The sequence below is a fragment of the Aedes albopictus genome, chromosome 3 (assembly GCF_035046485.1).
Source record: "Aedes albopictus strain Foshan chromosome 3, AalbF5, whole genome shotgun sequence".
NCBI lineage: Eukaryota > Metazoa > Arthropoda > Insecta > Diptera > Culicidae > Aedes > Aedes albopictus.
The window spans coordinates 318,332,076-318,344,259 of record NC_085138.1 but is presented as its reverse complement, the minus strand read 5'-3'; the positions used below and the strand labels follow the sequence as shown (position 1 = coordinate 318,344,259).

General features: G+C 40.4%; 1 protein-coding gene across 50 annotated transcripts in view; it reads left to right on the top strand.

The window, feature by feature from the left end:
- LOC115262726 (cell adhesion molecule Dscam2) overlaps window positions 1–12,184 on the top strand; it is a 232,095-nt gene that overhangs the window by 101,922 nt on the left and 117,989 nt on the right. Inside the window, exon 6 of one of the 50 annotated variants that reach the window (XM_062842614.1) lies at window positions 7,182–7,302. The exons of the other annotated variants lie outside the window; for them this stretch is intronic. Within the exon in view, the coding sequence (XP_062698598.1) occupies window positions 7,182–7,302 (121 nt within the window). The remainder of the gene's footprint in view (window positions 1–7,181; window positions 7,303–12,184) is intronic. 50 annotated transcript variants of the gene reach the window in all.

Genomic DNA, 12,184 nt, shown 5'->3' with positions numbered 1-12,184 from the left:
TCACTCGACTATCTCCGTGACTCCGTAGCTTGAAGGAATAGAAGCGCCCGTCTAGCGAATTGGGAGTCGTGAGTTCGAGTCTCACCGGAGTACGTGGATTTCTTTTCATAATTTCAAATCTCAATTTGTTCATCGAGCACATGTTCTGTTGTGCACATGGATGTCAAAGCATTTTCAACAGTGTAATTTCCCACATGGCTTGGTCAGCCAAAGCAAAATCAAGAAATTGACATTTGTAAGGTGCTACGGTCACCCTTACCGTATTCGGTCGGCCGAGGACCGACCCGTCGAGAGTCCGACTGCACACTAATTGCCATACCAATAAGTGATTGGAAGGCAGTGCCCGAAGCTCTCGACAATTAAAAATAACTTCCTCTCCCGCTTTGACATACATGTGCACAACAGACAATGTGTTAGATGTTCATCTAATCCCATCCGAAGGGGGTTTGGATTGTGAAAAGAAGATAACCATGTGCGATTGTGGAATCGAGTTCAGTTCTAGGCCTGCTGGCGACGGAGATAGTCGAGTGACTCCGTAGCTTGAAGGAATAGAAGCGCCCGTCTAGCGAATTGGGAGTCGTGAGTTCGAGTCTCACCGGAGTACGTGGATTTCTTTTCATAATTTCAAATCTCAATTTGTTCATCGAGCACATGTTCTGTTGTGCACATGGATGTCAAAGCATTTTCAACAGTGTAATTTCCCACATGGCTTGGTCAGCCAAAGCAAAATCAAGAAATTGACATTTGTAAGGTGCTACGGTCACCCTTACCGTATTCGGTCGGCCGAGGACCGACCCGTCGAGAGTCCGACTGCACACTAATTGCCATACCAATAAGTGATTGGAAGGCAGTGCCCGAAGCTCTCGACAATTAAAAATAACTTCCTCTCCCGTTTTGACATACATGTGCACAACAGACAATGTGTTAGATGTTCATCTAATCCCATCCGAAGGGGGTTTGGATTGTGAAAAGAAGATAACCATGTGCGATTGTGGAATCGAGTTCAGTTCTAGGCCTGCTGGCGACGGAGATAGTCGAGTGACTCCGTAGCTTGAAGGAATAGAAGCGCCCGTCTAGCGAATTGGGAGTCGTGAGTTCGAGTCTCACCGGAGTACGTGGATTTCTTTTCATAATTTCAAATCTCAATTTGTTCATCGAGCACATGTTCTGTTGTGCACATGGATGTCAAAGCATTTTCAACAGTGTAATTTCCCACATGGCTTGGTCAGCCAAAGCAAAATCAAGAAATTGACATTTGTAAGGTGCTACGGTCACCCTTACCGTATTCGGTCGGCCGAGGACCGACCCGTCGAGAGTCCGACTGCACACTAATTGCCATACCAATAAGTGATTGGAAGGCAGTGCCCGAAGCTCTCGACAATTAAAAATAACTTCCTCTCCCGCTTTGACATACATGTGCACAACAGACAATGTGTTAGATGTTCATCTAATCCCATCCGAAGGGGGTTTGGATTGTGAAAAGAAGATAACCATGTGCGATTGTGGAATCGAGTTCAGTTCTAGGCCTGCTGGCGACGGAGATAGTCGAGTGACTCCGTAGCTTGAAGGAATAGAAGCGCCCGTCTAGCGAATTGGGAGTCGTGAGTTCGAGTCTCACCGGAGTACGTGGATTTCTTTTCATAATTTCAAATCTCAATTTGTTCATCGAGCACATGTTCTGTTGTGCACATGGATGTCAAAGCATTTTCAACAGTGTAATTTCCCACATGGCTTGGTCAGCCAAAGCAAAATCAAGAAATTGACATTTGTAAGGTGCTACGGTCACCCTTACCGTATTCGGTCGGCCGAGGACCGACCCGTCGAGAGTCCGACTGCACACTAATTGCCATACCAATAAGTGATTGGAAGGCAGTGCCCGAAGCTCTCGACAATTAAAAATAACTTCCTCTCCCGCTTTGACATACATGTGCACAACAGACAATGTGTTAGATGTTCATCTAATCCCATCCGAAGGGGGTTTGGATTGTGAAAAGAAGATAACCATGTGCGATTGTGGAATCGAGTTCAGTTCTAGGCCTGCTGGCGACGGAGATAGTCGAGTGACTCCGTAGCTTGAAGGAATAGAAGCGCCCGTCTAGCGAATTGGGAGTCGTGAGTTCGAGTCTCACCGGAGTACGTGGATTTCTTTTCATAATTTCAAATCTCAATTTGTTCATCGAGCACATGTTCTGTTGTGCACATGGATGTCAAAGCATTTTCAACAGTGTAATTTCCCACATGGCTTGGTCAGCCAAAGCAAAATCAAGAAATTGACATTTGTAAGGTGCTACGGTCACCCTTACCGTATTCGGTCGGCCGAGGACCGACCCGTCGAGAGTCCGACTGCACACTAATTGCCATACCAATAAGTGATTGGAAGGCAGTGCCCGAAGCTCTCGACAATTAAAAATAACTTCCTCTCCCGCTTTGACATACATGTGCACAACAGACAATGTGTTAGATGTTCATCTAATCCCATCCGAAGGGGGTTTGGATTGTGAAAAGAAGATAACCATGTGCGATTGTGGAATCGAGTTCAGTTCTAGGCCTGCTGGCGACGGAGATAGTCGAGTGACTCCGTAGCTTGAAGGAATAGAAGCGCCCGTCTAGCGAATTGGGAGTCGTGAGTTCGAGTCTCACCGGAGTACGTGGATTTCTTTTCATAATTTCAAATCTCAATTTGTTCATCGAGCACATGTTCTGTTGTGCACATGGATGTCAAAGCATTTTCAACAGTGTAATTTCCCACATGGCTTGGTCAGCCAAAGCAAAATCAAGAAATTGACATTTGTAAGGTGCTACGGTCACCCTTACCGTATTCGGTCGGCCGAGGACCGACCCGTCGAGAGTCCGACTGCACACTAATTGCCATACCAATAAGTGATTGGAAGGCAGTGCCCGAAGCTCTCGACAATTAAAAATAACTTCCTCTCCCGCTTTGACATACATGTGCACAACAGACAATGTGTTAGATGTTCATCTAATCCCATCCGAAGGGGGTTTGGATTGTGAAAAGAAGATAACCATGTGCGATTGTGGAATCGAGTTCAGTTCTAGGCCTGCTGGCGACGGAGATAGTCGAGTGACTCCGTAGCTTGAAGGAATAGAAGCGCCCGTCTAGCGAATTGGGAGTCGTGAGTTCGAGTCTCACCGGAGTACGTGGATTTCTTTTCATAATTTCAAATCTCAATTTGTTCATCGAGCACATGTTCTGTTGTGCACATGGATGTCAAAGCATTTTCAACAGTGTAAGATTTCATAGATAAATTTTAGAATTCCTAAAGCAATTCCTGAAGGCACTCCTGGAGGAATCCGCATGGAATTCCTGCAAAAGTCCTGAAGGATCTCGGTAGTAATCTGCAGGAATTTTGGAAGAAGTTCCTGAAGTCCCCCGGAATGAACTTCTCAAGCAATCCAGGAAAGAGCTTCTGCAGGAATCCCAGACGAAGTCTCTGGTGAAATTCCTGGATGGATCACAGAAGGAACTCCTGGTGTAATCTCAGAAAAAATATTGATGAATCTCGGAAAAAACAATGGGAGGATCCCGAAAAGGAACACCTGGAGGAACCTTAGGAGAAACTACTGGATAAATCGCAGAAGCGATTACGTCTTGGGAGGAGTCTCTCAAAGAATCCCGGGGGCATATTCTGGAGGAATCCTAGATGGAACCTGTTTAGGAATCTCAGACGAAATTCTTGGAAAAGGGAACTTCTGAAAGAATCCTTAATAATCCTCCCAGAAGAATCTCATAAGAAACTCCCTTGGAATCTCAAGAGAAACTCATGAAGGAGTCCTGAAAAAAGTTTGTTGAGAAACCGCGATGGAATTTTTGTGAAATTCCTGGAGGTGCCACCGACCGCGACCAGCAAATCATAAATCAAGTACGAAAATTTTTACATTCCAAATCGTCGGTTTACTTATGAATGAAGCAGATCTATCCCTTCCTTCCACTTCTCCGGTAACGTTTGGTTTCTCAGATCCTAACTAACAACCGGAACAGCCAAGTGGCCAACTTTTCTAAGGCCATCTTGATGAGTTCAGCTGCGAAATCATCCTGCTACTTTGTTGGTTTCAGCTTGCGTGTAGCCTTTCTAACTTTACTCAGCATGAGAGTTGGATAATTTACACGGTGTCTGCTGCACCGACTGACGCGACGTAGTTGTTTCCTCCGTTAGACCGCCGTACTCACGTTCAGCGCACCGTTAAGGTGTTCATCGAAGTACTGCTTCCACTTTTCAATCACCACACGTCCCTCCGTCAAGAGGCTCCCGTGCTTATCTCTGTACACTTTGGCTCACTGTACGAAGCTGTGCGTTCGGAGTACGTTCAGTTTTTGGTAGAGCTTCTTTGTCCATTGAGAATGTCCCAGCTGTTTCATTTTCTTAGCATTATGCTTCTTCCAGGTGGCGTTTTTCTTTCCCGAATAAGGCAGGTCTACTGTTTCCTTTGTTGCTTGTATCATTCCACGTTCTGCCAAGTCTGATGCTGCAGCATCACCGCCCGCGCTACGCTTTTCTCCATAGCGTACCCGATGGTGTTCTGGGTCATTGATGGTTGCTTTTACTGTATTGGGACATATCGAGTCGAGTCATCCGCCAACATTATCTCGAGATCCTGCGAGTTTGCTGAGCTGACATCTGGTTGCTTAACGTAATTGCTCTATGATGATCTTGACGTCATGGCTTGGGCAGTGAGCGTACTCGCAATCAAGCTGCGCATAGAATGCATCCATTAATCATTTATTTCGGAGTGAGGGCTGTGTACGTTGATAATGTTGAAGTTGAAGAATCGGCCTTTGATCCTCAACTTGTACATTGGCGATCAGCAACCATCACACGCCTCTATAACTCGGCCATCACTACGTAAACTGTTCCAGCTAATGAGTGTTGCCGATGAAGCTGATATATTGAAGTTGATAGATCGTCAGTTCCACATACCGAGCTTTCCATTTTAAATTCATTTTGCTGGCTGGGGTCTTTGCTTTTGGTCTCGGTTTGTATTATTCTGTTTGTTGCTGACTTTCAGTTGGTTTTTACGACTGGTTCGCAGTTCCGTACCCTAACCATGTCGTAACCCCTAACTTCCTGAAGAACCATGATGCGCAGTCGAGGTCAGTCCTTCCCTGTCAGCCTACGACCAAAGTTCCCATCGGGGTTAGCTACCCGATCTTCGCTAAGGTTGTAAGCAGCCTGGCAGATGACACGGGACCTAACCTTTACCGAGCTTAAAACATCCGGAAGATACAGTCGTTTAATTGATGGGAAGTTTTGAGTACCCAATATATTTAGAGTATTCGTCATAGTTTAGCATTCACAGCCGTTTGACCTTTATCCCACACATTCAGCATTGTTATTTGCCTTGTTGTTGTCATTGTTTGTAACCAAATGTCCCAATCCTCATTTTCGTAGAACCTGTTGGTAGCGTGGCTCCAAGGCTGACATCGGGTGACGAAAGTCGGAAACTACTGGTGCAGTCGCATGACAATGTTACCATGCTTTGTCCGGCACAATCCTTTCCAGTTCCCGTTTTCAGGTATTCAATAAGATTTTTTCGAATTGCTATTTTTTGGTACCCACTATCCCAACATTTTCGGTATTAGAACATTACAAAGCTTTCTACAGTGATAGACATTCGTTTAGCCGAGACCAAAAAAAGTGTCAGGAAACCCATACAAAAGATGTTATGATAAAACTTTTTTATCGTAGTGATAGTATATCTAGTAGTGTTTTATAAAAATGTGATACATCACACTTACATATACACTGAAACAAAAACGAGGGTAAAAACCCTTTAAATGTCATTTTTTGCCTAGACATTCGTTTAGCCGAGGTAAATGAAAAATTGGATTTTAATAGATTTTTTTGCAATTTCGTGAGTATATTTCGAGGATATACCCCAAGGCATTTAGTTAATGACGTGTTAGCAAGATAATTGACATTAAAAGTTTATTTATTTGTGAAATTCAGGGAAATTTTATTTAAAAAATGTCCCGATAAGCAGAAGCGATGATAAACAAATTTATTCAAGAAAAATGATTTGTGTAAACACTCAAACGTAAGCTAGATTAGCAGTTTTGAAAATACGGCACAGAATTATTGTTAGAAATGTTCAAATTATTGCATAAGATGTCATGAAAATATAAGTATATTGTTTTTTGGTTGGTTAAACCTTAAAATGGGATTGGTAGAAGCTAAAATAAATAGTTCTGCGATGAAATAAAGACGTGCCCTAATGCCTGGAAAGTAAACCTGTTTGATACTAGCATTACCAAATGAGTGAGAAGACTTCTAAATGAAAGAACTTCAAGAAGTGTCGGAATTTTTGTACCCTGTTTATTTAAAAGCAGATGCTCGTACAAAAATGCAAGATATGGTCAAACAATTGGCTTATTTCATTCAATCTGAAGAAATATATTATAAACGAGTCTTAGTTTTGAACCACATTCATTTTTAACATGATTTATTTGAAAAGAACGTCTAAATTATGAAACATGTAGTTCATGCTAGAAATTTGAATACTTTCGGTGCCATTTCTCGAAATGTGAGCCGTCCAATGTATGTTATTTCAGCCACAATACAGTCTAGAAGATATTGGGAGCTATTAGAAGACGTAATAGTAGTAAACACTGTGATTTAAGCAAGTGAAAGCATCATATTTCATCAAAATAATTCTTAAATACGTGATTTGCGTTATTTTTTTTCTGTTAAAAACATTGTTTTTCGTAAATTTTCAACCTGCACTCGTCATGAAACTTTCATTAGACTGTTTTGAAACACTTCCGATAAAAATAAATACATCAAATCTCAATTAAGAAACATTTACAATATTATGACATATTTATATGAGATGCATGTAAAATTAATATGGCAACACTTCCAAAAACGATCAAATTCATGAATTACATGCCGATCTATAATGCAGGTTACCATACAAAATAATTTTGTTGGATATTTGTCGAAATTTGTTAGTTTTTGAAGGATTTCTACCCTCGTTTTTGTTTCAGTGTATATGCAAGTGTAATGTATCACATTTTTATAAAACAGTACTAGATATGCTATCACTACGATAAAAAAGTTTTATCATAAAATCAGTTGTATGAGTTTCCTGACACTTTTTTGAAATTTTTTTGGCCTCGGCTAAACGAATGTCTATCACTGTATAACTATCGTGTACTGTTCCAGAACCAATTTCAAGTACTCCACCAAAAACGCCCTCATTGATGCAGAAACCCGTAGAGGTCAATCCCAATACCGATACCGCTCTACTGTGTCTGGCACAGGGTTTCCCTGCACCGAATTTTAGGTGAGATGTCATCCAGGCCAACATTCAGTCAATTTGTTCGAATAATTCAACCACTTGGACAAGATCATTTGACAAGCAATATCATCGGGTCGACGTTAACTTTCAGAACCGATCGGTGCCAAACCACCAGTTCTCTCGATCGATAGCAAGAAAATTTGGTTGGAACGTCGCTGCAACACAAGTATCGTGTTCTTCTGTCCAGCACAGTCCTACCCGGTAGCTTCATTCAGGTACTTAACTCTATCCCAACACTTCAGAACAATTTTGTTTTGGTGGTAACTTACTGACCTTCTGACACTCTTATCACTCTTATCAGAACCAATTGGTAGCAAGTCTCCGTCGTTCGCCAGTGAAGCCGTTATGATGGGTGTTCGTACGCACGAAAACTCCAGCACGGCTTTGACGTGTCAGGCACAGGCCTTCCCCGTTCCGGTCTTTAGGTAACGTCCATGGTTTATCGAATTTCTCATTAAGTTGTTCAAATCACATGCAAGTTAGGGTCCCTTCTCAACATTTTAGGCGTTGTAACGTTGATCATCACATGGATGATAAAACGGAAAACTTGTTTCAGAACCCATCGGAAGTAAATCGCCTTCTTTTTCGAACGATGCCGTGACTGTAGCGGTTCGTACTCACAGTGATGCCAGTACGGCTCTAACGTGTCAGGCGCAGGCTTTCCCCGTTCCGGTATTCAGGTACGCTTGGTCGTAGAACTCTATCCCACTGTTCAGGTTTTACACGCTCTACTCCACAGTTTTCAAACATTTCAACGAAAACTTATTCGCTACCATATTTCAGAACCAATCGGGAGTAAGGCACCTTCGTTTTCGTCTGATGCCATTGCTGTGCCACGAGTAGGGATTAATATGACGGTTGCGCTTACGTGTCAAGCACAGGCCTTCCCCGTTCCGGTGTTTAGGTAGGACAATCTGTAATTATAGCTGCTTCCTTGTATCCCGTCCCGAGCAGAAATTAATAACTGACACATAACTGCTACATACCAAAGTCAGATATCATTCCACGACACGGTATTGATCGGTTATCCTGGTATTGAAAATAACTTATTTTGGTATTTTGTAGGTATTGATAAAATACTTCAACGAGTTATTGATTTGGTGTTGAGGACTGCTTGCTTCAATAATGGAAAAATCGCTATTTGTATGGAAAAATCGCCGATTATTATTTAGGAATTGTCAAACCTGATGGCATTATTCACGCGTTTTACAAAGAATACGCACCAGTTATTATTTTAGGTATTTTATCTTTATACCTACCTCATTCATGTTGTAGGTATACGGTTTTCCATATCTGAGTTTGGTATTCTTCAGCTATTTTCTCCTGCTCGGGTTGTTTCGAGCTATAATTTAGAATCGCAGGTTGTTCAAGTATCAAGTTCTCCATCCCATCATTCAGGTTGTTGTTTTCTTCTGTTTGATTTGTTCAAAATTGGATTCTGAAAAGACGCTTGTGGTTTCCTATTTATTTTCTAGAACCCATTGGTAGTAAAGCACCTTCCTTTTCGTCGGAAGCCATTGCTGTGTTACGGGTAGGGTTCAACACCACTGTTGCACTCACATGTCAGGCGCAAGCTTTCCCGGTTCCCGTGTTCAGGTAGGATTGTAGCGTGATACGAGGATGTCAGTAATGTTTTATATCCATGTTCAATGAACCTTTCTGAAGATCAATTGGCATCGCTTTGAATTGTTTGAATCGCCGAAAGCAAGTCCTTCAAATCAAATGTCGTAACAGTAGTAGATTTCCTCATAAAGAGACACATGAAAAACTAACAAGAATCAATAAAATTCTCGGAGTTTCAAGTGATATTTTAACTTCTTCTAGGAAATCCTACCACTCAAATCTACACGGGGCTCTGAACTTCAAGCCTACCCGTATAACAAGCCTATTTTCGCTATGTTCACTGAAACGCATTAAAATCCAAAGGAAATGTTCACCATCGTATAGTTGGTAGTTACTATTCCGTGATTGGCTATTTATTGAATGTTCACTATGAAACAATAGCATGAAAAGAGCTCACCAATTCACTCACCTATCTCTCCGGCGTTAAGGTTGAAGGATTCGTCATTGATATCATCGTCATCATTGAAATTTCGAAAGCAGTTTTCTCGTTCAAAACACAAATATTCTTTATGAAAATGTATTCACTGCATTCCACTCTCTATCTGAAATACAGTGAATACATTTTCATAACGAATATTTGTGTTTTGAACGAGAAAACTGCTTTCAAAATATCAATGATGACGATTATATCAATGACGAATCCTTCAACCTTAAATGCTCATAACTTTTATGCGATCCAAAGCCTTATCGATAAGGCTAACTGGAGTACTTAATGCAGAATTCATTCGCACCTACAGAATGATTGGGAGACTTTTTGGGTTTTACGCCAGCGAACGAAGCACAAATCCGGAAACAATCAAATGATCACCAGAATGTCAATGCATTTTAACTAGCTCTATCTCGCGATCCCGATGAGAGAGAAAGCTCTAGTATTCGGCAAAGTTGTTCAGTAGGTCCTTGGCATCGTAAAGGCAAGCAGTTTGACTCGCAATTCCACTGCTAGGTGGCCTCAGTAAGCATGCGATGCGAGCATTTTTATAGCTCTATCTTACGATCTTTATAAAATAAAAGGTTTGTGTCTTTTAGACCTGAATCACTTGATCATGAAGTAAATCATACTTGAATCATTTGAATATGAAGTGAATCAGACCTGAACCACTTGAATATGAAGCGAATCAGACTTGACTCACTCAAATATGACGTGAATTAGACCGGAATCACTTTAATATGAAGTGAATCGTACCTGAATCACTTGAATATGAAGTGAATGAAATCTGAATCACTCGAATATGAAGCGAATCACACCTGACTCACTCGAATATGGAGTGAATTAGGCCTGAATCACTTGAATATATTAAATATCAGGCCTGAATCACTAGAATATAATAGAAATCAGGCCTGAATCATTTTAATATGAAAAGAATCGTACCTGAATCACTTGAATATGAAGTGAATCAGATCTGAATCACTTGAATATGAAGCGAATCATTTTAATATGAAAAGAATCGTACCTGAATCACTTGAATATGAAGTGAATCAGATCTGATTCACTCAAATATGAAGTGAATTCGACCTGAACCACTTGAATATGATAGAAATCAGACCTGAATCACATGAATATGAAGTGAATCGGACCTTTATCACTTGGATATGATGTGAACCAGCCTTGAATCACTTGAATACTGAGTGAATCGTACCTGAATCACTTAAATATGAAGTGAATCAGATCTGAATCACTCGAATATGAAGCGAATCAGACCTGACTCGAATATGGAGTGAATTAGACCTGAATCACTTGAACATAATAGATATCAGACCTGAATCACTTGAATATGATAGAAATCAGACCTGAATCACTTTAATGTGAAGTGAATCGTATCTGAATCACTTGAATATGAAGTGAATCAGATCAGAATCACTCGAATATGAAGTGAATAAGACCTGACTCACTCGAACATGAAGTGAATTAGACCTGAATCATTTAAATATGATAGAAATCAGACCTGAATCACTTAAATATTAAGTGAATTTGACCTTTATCACTTGAATATGATGTAAACCAGCCTTGAATCACTTGAATATTGAGTGAATTGTACCTGAATCACTTGAATATGAAGTGAATCAGACCTGAATCATTCGAATATGAAGCGAATCAGACCTGACTCACTCAAATATGAAGTGAATTCGAACTGAACCACTTGAATATGATAGAAATCAGGCACATGAATGTAAAGTGAATCGGATCTTTATCACTTGAATATGATGTGAACCAGCCTTGAATCACTTGAATATTGAGTGAATCGTACCTGAATCACTTGAATATGAAGTGAATCAGACCTGAATCACTCGAATATGAAGCGAATCAGACCTGACTTACTCGAATATGAAGCGAATCAGACCTGACTCACTCGAATATGAAAAGAATTCGAACTGAACCACTTGAATATGATAGATATCAGGCACATGAATGTAAAGTGAATCGGACCTTTATCACTTGAATGTGAAGTGAATCAGATCTGAATCACTCGAATATGAAGCGAATTAGACCTGACTTACTCGCATATCGAGTGAACTAGACCTGAATCACTTGAATATAATAGATATCAGACCAGAATCACTTGAGTATGATAGAAATCAGACCTGAATCACTTTAATATGAAGTGAATCGTACCTGAATCACTTGAATATGAATTGAATCAGATCTGAATCACTCGAATATGAAGCGAATCAGACCTGACTCACTCGAACATGAAGTGAATTAGACCTGAATCACTTGAATATGATAGAAATCAGACCTGAATCACTTAAATATGAAGCTAATCGGACCTTTATCACTTGAATATGATGTGAACCAGCCTTGAATCACTTGAATATTGAGTGAATCGTACCTGAATCACTTGAATATGAAGTGAATCAGATCCGAATCACTCGAATATGAAGCGAATCAAACCTGACTGACTCGAATATGAAGTGAATCAGGCTTGAATAACTTGAATAAAGGGTGGTACGGTTAAAATTTGGTCAAACAACTTTTTTCATAACTATTACACCAAAATAGCTGATTTTTGGACCAGTAATGGTGCATTATATGTAGCTAATGCCATAAAATTTTCATCAAAATCGGTTTAGTTTTTGCGGAGATATTGTTGAATCCTTAGAACTGCAATTTAAAAATTTTGTACAAAGAGGCTTCAAAAATAAGAACACATTTTTACTGTTTTATTTATAGAGCCAGAAATACTGAACCGAATTCAGTGATTTTTTTTCTGTATATAAAGAATGCATGTCCAAATGTTGTGTAAAA